Source organism: Centropristis striata, chromosome 21, assembly GCF_030273125.1.
Source record: "Centropristis striata isolate RG_2023a ecotype Rhode Island chromosome 21, C.striata_1.0, whole genome shotgun sequence".
Classification (NCBI taxonomy): Eukaryota; Metazoa; Chordata; class Actinopteri; order Perciformes; family Serranidae; genus Centropristis; species Centropristis striata.
The window spans coordinates 14,752,973-14,763,102 of record NC_081537.1 but is presented as its reverse complement, the minus strand read 5'-3'; the positions used below and the strand labels follow the sequence as shown (position 1 = coordinate 14,763,102).

General features: G+C 42.8%; 1 protein-coding gene across 1 annotated transcript in view; it reads left to right on the top strand.

Annotated features, from left to right (window-relative positions):
• The first annotated feature begins 2,205 nt into the window (after positions 1 to 2,205).
• Positions 2,206 to 10,130, top strand: part of nrg3b (neuregulin 3b) — a 226,666-nt gene continuing 218,741 nt past the window's right edge. Inside the window, exon 1 of the mRNA XM_059324121.1 lies at positions 2,206 to 4,276. Coding sequence (XP_059180104.1) covers positions 3,436 to 4,276 — 841 coding nt within the window. The 5' untranslated portion in view covers positions 2,206 to 3,435. The remainder of the gene's footprint in view (positions 4,277 to 10,130) is intronic.

The following is a 10,130-nucleotide window of genomic DNA, read 5'->3' as shown; positions in this document are numbered from 1 at the left end:
AAATGAATATATGCTGATACATTACGTTATATTGTATATAACAGAGTTTATGGTACATGTTTTCATTCACTTCATGTGACGGGCAAGAGGGTCAGAATTCTAATCTTAAATCTAAAAATAACTAAAGCGACTAAAGTTAATTGTCATTTGTGAAATACATACTTTTGTCCATCTTCCCTAATGTCATCCAACTAAACTCTGTTTCCTGGATAATTTAAATGCTCACTTGCACTTCAGCCTATAAACGTGGCATTTTACTTGCCCTGAGCAATCCTTAATGTTCTCGGTTTTAATTTATAATTTACTATATTATACTTTACTTTCCATATTGCATTCACTGTACTACATAATATATTACCTTTCACCTTATACTATATCCCATATCATCAGAACTTCTGCATCATATTCAATATTATATTTGTATATCTCACACAGAGAAGCAAATGCCATTATCTAATGATATCATCAGTCTTCTGGTCACTGTTAACATAGACTTCCTGATATTGATGCTATAAACCTCTGATCTTAAGATATCTGTATGAAGATATCTGAAATGAGTAGCAACAGGTCTCCCCTGTACATACATGCCCTCTTTTCCCTCATAACATGCAGGCAAAAAACCCCCCACAGTTTTTCTCATCCAGTAAAAATAGGTTATTTTCACCTGTTGTACTTTACTATTTCTGCATACTGGAGTCCTTAAACAGTCTTGCCAAAATGTACAGGAAAGCTGAGACTCTTGTGGAGACAATGAAGCCAAGTTTAGTCATGCGTGTTGATGTTAGTTCCCATAGTAGCCATTTCATTGCAGTGAGAGCATTTTTAAAAAACTTGACCACTTTATAAAATGAGCTGCTGTGACCTCTAGGATATTCACAGCCTCATGAACTTTACAACCACAAACTAGAGACCTACAGCATTTAGAGGATGGATGGCTTCCCTAGGTACATTGACGATAAGGGGGGTTCTCAGCAGTTTACATCTACCGTTGACCTGCTACCTCCCCCTAAAAATCCAATAATACACATTCGCCCCACCACCAATTCTCTATAAATTGGGATGAAACGCACTGGTATGGTTAAAGTGACAGAAGTGAGTAACCCCTTAACGTCTGTCACATTATCTATAACAGTGCACCCCTGCTAACGTTCTCGAATAGTTTGTCAGTTTTGTTTTATTCCGTTCATATTTTAGCTTTTTATATACCCCTTATTATTGATTCTTTTACTTGCTCTATTTATCTGCACTATAGATGTCATTGGGCTGTTATAAAAACAGAATCAATAAGGGTTTATCTTATCTTTATCTTATTTTATATTGTAGCCTGTATATTGTTTTTATATTGCATACAGTAGTTTGCTGTTGTTATCATTGCACGTGTATCTTTCCTTCGAGGCTCCATGCAGGGTTGCTATGTCACAGGCTTTTTATAGATGCAAACCAAATGCCAAATCTGTCTAATCAAGGGAGCCTTGATTCTACCTCGAGTGTGTTTTTCAATCATATTCTGATATCAGTAAGTCGCACAGCCCATAAAACGTGGTTGGCTGTGTGCCCTAAGCGCTACTGTCCCTTGTGAACAGTAAAATAAAGGATTCATCTACTGCCCACGGAAGTATCAAGTTGAAGTAGTGCTCTAACTCGCCCATAAATTATGAGCCAGGTGTTTGGTTTGTTTGCTCTTGTGTGCCACTGGTGGAAGACATCGGGGTGGCGTCTCCCTCCTCCTCCTCCTCCTCCTCTTCTCATCCTCTCCCTCCCTCCCTCCATCTCACCGCTCCCTGGGGTGTGTCTATGGCAGTGCCTCTCCTCTCCACGCCGTGTGTGTGTGTGGCGTGCGCTGCTGTTGCTGCCGCCTCCTCCCTCTGCCTCCTATCTGCATCTGCTGCAGAGCTTAGCCAACACGCATCCATGCTCTCTCTCTTTCTCCCTCTCTCTCTCTCTCTCTGTCTTGTTTTCCCACTACCTACCTTTTTCTACCCACCAGAATTTTGCCTTTCTTTCTTTTTGCTGATAAGGGAGTCAGCGCACACCTACACCCGTGAAGTCTAGGGGGGGAGATGGGGCAGTCACTAGTCGTCACTTTGGAGTATTGAGGACGGCGGTGAACCGGAGGAGAGCGCCGGATGGGATAGGAGCCGTGAAACCCACATCACTCACCGCGGATTGAGCAAGCCCCCCCTCCCTCCATCCTCTCTCTCCCTCTCTGTCTCTCCCTAGTCTGCAGCCTCCAAGAACAGCCGCCGCATCATTTTTTCAGAGCAGCAGCCCCCTCCCTCCCTCCATCCTCTCTCTTCTCTCCATCTCCCTTTTTCTGCTGCTTGCACCACTGTGGGAATGCAGCGAAGGTAAACGAATCAAAGAGGCTTCTTTCTTTTCTTTTTTCCTCCCACCAATACCGGATCTATCATCGCAGACTGACAGCTGTGAAGACACACGACTGTCACTCCGGGAAAATCAGAGTGGTGTGGTCTGCGTTGGGATTGGACCCGGATCAGTTGGATTTAGTCCGCTACCCCGGGCACCACCACCACCCCATCTCACTGGCAGATCACATCAGATCCCTTCTGCCCTGCCTCGTTTCAGTTTCGGTCGCTTTCACCGGCTCTCTCCCCCACTGGATTTACCGACAGCTGGAGCGACCTAAAGGGTGGCCGGGCATGGAGAACTGAGGGCTATTAGAGGCAAACTTGAAGTCGCCGACAAAGACACCTGCAAGAGGAAAAGGAAGCTCTGTAATGTATGTAGAAAACGTCAGATTAACTCAAATGAAACCTAAGAGAATAAAGGAATAAAGAAACGTTTGTATTTTAAGGACCTTATGCGGCCGATAATCAACCCATTGAGAGTGGAGAAGGGTGCTGCCGTAGCCTGGGTTGTTGATCTACGCACGCACACACGCACATGGATTTACAGCTCCAGTCTGAAGCGGATCGATATCCTTCTCCGTTCTTTTTACGTCGGCTTTTTTTAACAAGGGAGTGAAGCATCCTGGGATTTATCATCGCTTCGTTAGCGCTGAACTACAGTGAGGCGCCCCCTCGCTTTGCTCTCTCACCTGTCCATAACCTGCGTGCTGGTGTGGAAGTGTGTATATTCTTGTGCATATTTGTGTGTGAGTTCGGATTGTTGTCCGCCAGAGGGAGTGTAGGTTATATTGCTTGTGTATGCATCTGAGTGCTGTGCCAGCTTTTAATTAGTAGTACGTGACTGTGAGTGATTGTGTCTGCTCCTGCTTGTGGGTGCTTGTGCATTTGTTCATGTTTTATGTTTGTGCATGTAGATATATAGGCTAGGTATTGTGTAGATTACATAATTAAGATGCCCTGCATTTCTTCTGCACCACATCCCCTTCCTCGTATATGCCCTTGTATCATTTGGCCACCTGTTTGACCTCCCGAACACCCCAAGAGACGAATAAGCTCCAGCAGCAGGATGAGTGAGCGTTCCGGTGCAAGCAGTCTCGCAGCCATGACGCTGGAGGAGCCAGGGGCTGAACAGGCATCTCCCAGAGCCCCGGGCCCTCTCCGCTGCGGCCCCTGTGCTGTGTGGCCCCGCCAGCAGACCTGGCTGTGTGCCGTGCCCCTGGTAATGGGCTTTGTCGGACTGGGACTCAGTCTCATGCTGCTGAAATGGATTGTTGTGGGATCTGTCCAAGACTATGTCCCCACTGATCTGGTGGATCCCAAAGGTAGCATTGGACAGGACCCTATATTTCTCTCCAAACCCAGTGCCATGCCCAAGGGGCCCGACATTTCCACAGCCACCACTACTTCAGCTGCCTCTACCACAGCAATGGTGTCGACTACCACGCCGCTAGCTGCAGATGGTACGGCCCCGGCACCAAGAACTCGATCCGGGCCACCCGCAAACCACTCAGCCAATGGCAGCACTGCCAATGGAGACGGCAACCGCGCCCCACACCTTCACAACCGTGTTGGCACCCGCATTAGTGGGACTGTGGTTACCTCCTCCACCACTCGCGCCACCCGACTCACCCCACCACCCAACGGTAAGGAGGTCACCCCTCGCAGCACTGTTAGAAAAGGAAGCAGCACTAATGGACGTAACGGAGCCGCCAACTCAAAGCCGGGGCAGACCTCTGCCACCCTCACCACTACAGTGTCCACCACAACTACAGCTACTGTGAAGACCACCGCCAAGGTGCAGCCAACCACCTCCCTCCCTGCAGCCCCGGTCAAGCCCACGTCACGCTGGAATCATGGGCGCCCAGGCAAGGGCCCAGCAACACGCCCACACCACCGCTTCAGAACACGTAAGTTCACTTTTTGGGATTATGGAGATGTGTAAGTGAGGGTTGTTGTGTGAGGTTATGGTGTGGAGCTTGAGATGAGTGTTTTACAAGAGCTCGCTCTTTCCTGGGTCTTTACAGTAATAATAATGGTATGTCACTATAGCTGCCAGTTATCACATATAACTGTATGCGGGGGTAAAAAAAAAAAAAAAACCCTCTTTTGTCTGATTTTGCTTTGATATGACTCATGGTTTGAGAATATAAATTATTTCCTTTTATATCCACATGGAAAGTGGATACTCCAGCAGCTTAACATTAATCGTATTCATTAGCACAGACAGATATCAGGGGATATTCTCAGTATTTTCACCCCTCTCGTCTTTATCTTTCACTTGTGCATTAATCCGATATGAATCTTACCTCCGGAGGAGTTTTTTTTCCACACACTGGTTTAAGTACCATTAAAGGCAGGGCTCCATCTAGTTGAATTTATTTTGTTTCGTCTGCTTGAGTTGGGATGTTAAAGCTTTGTGATGTGTGCTGTGACCAAGGACAGCATATTTGTGTTATGAAAACAAATAACAGGAGCTGGTGAGGTGTCGAAGTGGGAGAAAGGTTAGCTCTCACCTCCTGTCTAGAGGAATCAGATATAGCAAGGCCACACATCTCATTTAGATGAGAGGATACTGGGAGCAGAGTGTCGCAGGTACTGCTTTCACACTGCAGGGATACACTGAAAGGGAGAAAGAGAAAGAGAAGGCTCAGAGGGGGATGTAGATGGATGTAGGGATGAGAATAAGGTTGCAGAGGACAAGTGGATAGATATGCGGTCGGAAATTGAGAAAAAGAGGAGAAATACTTTGAAAAACAAGTAGAAAAGAATGGCGAAGGAAGGAAGAGAATGCAGGAAGCATAACAAAGCAGGGGAATGGAGAGTGGGAGCTGTGAGTAGAGAGGCATGGCAGATGGAGTGGGCTAAGTGAGGGAAAGGCTTGAGGGAGATAAAGGGTATAAAGCAGGGGAGCTGTGAATTTTGCGTATTTTGCATTGTGTAAAGAAGGAAGGCATCCTGATTATTCATTCCACAAGGGACATGTGTTTAACATCACAAGGCATTTTTTTCAGACGTGGGTGAGGCAGGATGTGTAATCATGAGCACTGACTGTATATGACTATGTAGAAATGTAATTCTCAAACTCCAGTTGCTCTGTTTTCTAACAGAATATGTTGGAACATGGGATTTAATTGGCAGCTATTTAAAACATACTTTTGGCTCATAATCATCTATATTTAGCTGCACATTCAAGTAAGCTTCATATAGTTGTACCAATTCAAAGAATCCAGTGATGAAAAAGAACTGTAATCAACATGTCATGGTAAAAATATGAGGTAAGTGGATTTAGAACTGGAGGGAATTATTAAATTGTCCATTTCCTGTTCTTTATTTTCAGCAAAGTGCTCTAGAGGGCAATGGCAAAATGTGAAATGCTAATGTGAAAGCTGAAACCTTTGTTTCCCCACATTTCTGGTGTGGATCATATGTTTGTACAGCAGTTCCGGTTCACTACATAGCATCCTCTCGTTTATCAGTTGGAAAGCGTCAATGGCATCGATTCCACAGACATCAAATGATCAAGTGACATCATTTTCTTCTTCTTTACCTCAGGGCTAAATATTTTCAGCACAGCTGGCTGGACAGTGGATTATAAACCATATGCACTCTGGTTGCAGTTGAACAGCTCGGAAAATAGCTTCAACTTTGTAGTTTTCCCAAATGAGAGAGAACACTGGCTGTGGTCAGCCTGAATTCAGTCACCAACAATGGATTTCAGTGGTGACAAAAGTATAGAAATGCCAACAGACAGTCCTCAGACTCCTCCCGCAGCATAATCCACTGCCCCAGAGTCGGTTACGTCACTCGACAAAGAGCTGCCAAACTGCTGAAAGCTGCCAAATCGGGCAGCCCCCCTGTGTGAACATCAGGACACATCTGTTTGTACTGTATACTATAAAAGGGCACCGACTTCAAAAGCTAAAGCATGCTTAGCAAAGCTGCGCACAGTTAATAAAAGCTTTCATATATGCAAGTCACTTTCAGCGGAGGCCGATGTTGTTGATAAATCTCAAGCCTACATATTGACATCATGCTGAGTGGGCTGACATTTCGGCCCACTTGTGAAATCTTTATCCGTGTTAAGTTAAAAAAAACAATAAAGTAAAAAAAAAAATCTAGGACACAGCTGTTGGTGCTCTACAGGCACCAAAGCACATTGGCCAAATTTAGGCAAACTGTTACTAAATCCTAAAAAATAAAACAGCCTTTCTTCAAATTCTTTGAACCTAGAATATGTAAAAAACTATAAATTCCCCCTTCTTGTTTACCCGAAACATCGCCATGGCAGCAAGCATTGTCAGCACTCTGTGTCAGTGATAAAAAACATCTTTCTACAAAAATAGTGATATTTGTAGAAATAGGTCTGCTACGGTTTAAAAAATACCATTAATATCTTAAAAGAAATTAGTAATGCACATCACTGTTACAGCTTGTATAAAATTCCCATTTTTTGTAAGATAAGACTTTGTGGAATCATAAAACCATTTATAGAGAATGTCAAGTGGGAAGTCAGCAAATTACATCATGATATTTTAAACGGCTGTGACACAGTGATCTGACAGGATGTGATTTTGTGTTTTCATCTGACATTTCACTAATATGATGTTTTATTGAAATCTCTCCTCGTCGTAAAATTGTTTCAGGTTATCAAGTACAGTAAAGTTCCATGGCTCAGGATCTGTGCATGAATGATTTAATATCACAGATGACTGTAGGCTTATTCCTCTATGTGTCAATAGACATCTGTGCCAGAAATCAGGGTTAAAAAGTTACTGCTTCTTCGTTATTAAGGCGTATTAGAATCATTGCATAGTCAGATTGCAGACCATAATCTATAAGAAGCATAGGTTTCAACATGCTAACAAATGTCATCACTTTTAAAAAAAAGTCTTATTGTGAAGTTCTTGTCCTGAAGCAGGGCAGCTCTCCTTGTGCAAAACTACAGCTGCAAATCCATTAATTTATGTAGTTGTATATGTCCATAAACTATCATATTATTACATCCATTATTTGTGAATGATTTGACTTCACACAGGATCAAACAACACCAATCTTTTGGTAATATTTCTAGAATTGAATGGTGAGTGTTCAGAGTAGAGCCCTACCACTGTAACTGCTTATTCTCTCAAGGCTACAGTTTGTGTTAAATGGCTTCCTGTTGCTATGTTCTTCCCTGTGCCTCTTATTGACACTGTTTCTATGGGTTTAAATATTGAAGCATTCTCTTTACTGCATATTACTTTTATTCCACCCCTGCGCCATTTGTATTTATTCACATAACCCCTGTGTACAGCGTTTATGTGCTATATCAGATGCAAAACACTAACACAGTATTCTTGAGGGGCTTTTATGAAGCTAACTTGGGGCTTTCTTGAATGCAGCTTCTTTTAAAACTCGGCTGTATCAAGCTCGCTGTTATAGTATGTAGAGTTGTGCAATGCAGCGTATTTAAAGAGTAACGATACACAGAAAATGTCTCGGCTGATGATGAAACGCTCTGTAAAACATGGCTCCAGGTGCATTCATCTTTACTCAGATTCAAGTGATGCCATACTTTATGTTAAATTGTGTGCTAATGCAGTTGTACTGTACAGTCTCTGGTTTCATATAATCTGGATAGGAGGTAGTAACACAATTTTTTCACTCTGCTCATTGCTATTGCTCCTGCTGTTTGGTGAAGGTCTAAATGTATCTCTGTGTCCTGGAAGAAAGACAAGCTCTGTCCGCTGGGGATAATGACATATTTTACCTACTCCTTTTGTCTTTTTTTCTCCTCTTTCTGCCTCACTTTCCCTCTTTTCCCCATGGTTATTGTGTCTGCTCTCGGTGTCATTGTATTCCTCTTTTCTATTTTTGCCTTGCTTTTGTACTTTCTATCATCCTTTATAGGCTAGCTCCTCAGCTCGCAATTTCTGAGCATATGGGCAGACGCAGGAAAACTGGCACACTTGTGATCACAAAGACAAGCATGAAGCATGTGTGTACCCATTCTCATAAATCTGTCATTTCCTTTTCTGTATCCGAGGCACTTATGTATCCCACTCCACTTTCTACATACAAGCCCCATTGGCTCAGATGTAGGGAAATAACAGGCGACTGGAGCTGTGCACAATGAATGCCTGTTGGGGGAAACCATGGACGCTGTGCTGGCTTACTGCCCAATTCCACTCTCTTCTTGCTTCTTACGAAATCTTCCTTAGTGAAGTGTGGTTGTAATTCCATGCACATCTCACTAGCCTGATTCCAGACTTGTGAATCGCCAGCCACATTAAAATTTTTGTCAAGTGATTCGAAGGTCTGGTGTTGCTCTTCAATGGCTGTCCCCTTCCCCCAGTTGGGAAAACAGACGATTCAGTCAGTGCCTTTATAGGTGGGACTCATTTTGTCATGTGTTAGAGCCAGACGCAGCTATGAAGGCTTCTGTAAATCAACTGACTGAAACAACTGCCATTAAACCAGAACAGCTGTGCACTGAAGGCATTTTTTTTTCAAAGAGATGAGAAAGTGTTGTTGCTGTCATCCTCATGGGTTTAATTTATCAGTTGGATTCTTTGGCAATTAAGAAAATGGATGGAAGTAGTTACAGTTAGTCCTATCACTTGGAGCCACTAGTGCAAAGGTTTTCTAAAGTGAACAGAATTATTTGTCCTGTAAAATGTCACTTAAATCAGCATGTTTAAACTGACATATTTCAGCCGCACTAATGCAGCTTCTGTGTTGTTGTGTGTAAAAATGAAAGCGTGTGTTAAATTTTTTTTTCAGACAGGAAAACATGGGAGAGCAACATAGATGGTCGTTTTCTCGGATGTCACGGAGAAAAATCAAAGCAATGGATGTTTTTCCTGACACACAAGCTCCTGTTTTTTGTTTTGTTGTTCCTTTTTTTTCTTGACTATACATGGAGCCTGCACAAAGGACTACTGTAGGACCAGTGGAGCGTGTAAGGGGGATTAAAAACAAAGATATAAATCCAGTTTGCCTCTCTCTCTCCAGGGAGGTCAGACTCAGATTTGCCAGGCTGCCTCTGAGGCCCCTCTGTCTCTCCTGAGACACGCTCTGCTTGTTCGTTGAGGCTGGCCCAAGCAGGGCTGCGTCTGCATAGTGTGTGAGTGTGCAGCTGCACTGTTTTACAAATATCTTTCCTAGTTGGAAAGCTGGCTCCTATGCTTTAGCTTCTATCATTTTAGGCTCAAAGTTGTTAAAGAACATTTGAAACTAAACTGTTTTTTTGTGTGGTCCCAGCATGTGACTTGCAGATCTTCTCTAACGAAGGCTCACACAGTAGCTCAGTGTTGCAATTTGAATTTGCCACATTTTTAACAGACTGGTGAATAGCTTGTGAGAGCTTGCGCTAGTGGCTGTCAATGAATATGATTTGACATACCTGTCTCATGTATGCCGCTTAGTATTGGAGTAATAGGATATTTTATGAACATTTTGCATTACAAGTACAAAGTTGGAATATAGATAATGAAGTTGAAATATTGAGAATAAAGTTTAAATTTTGAGAAAAAAAACTTTGTTCTAAAGCTGTTTCACTTTATTCCCAACATGTCAACTGTATTCTTAAAATGTTTAACTTTATTCTCAACATTTTAACTTTATTGCCAACAGATTAACTTTATATTGAACATTTTGACTTTTCTCAATTTTTTAAAATCCTTTTCTCAACATTTCAGCTTTTTTGCCAACAGTTTGACTTTATTCCTAACATTTTGACTTTATTCCCAAAATGCAAAACAAATATCTTCCTCTGTGATT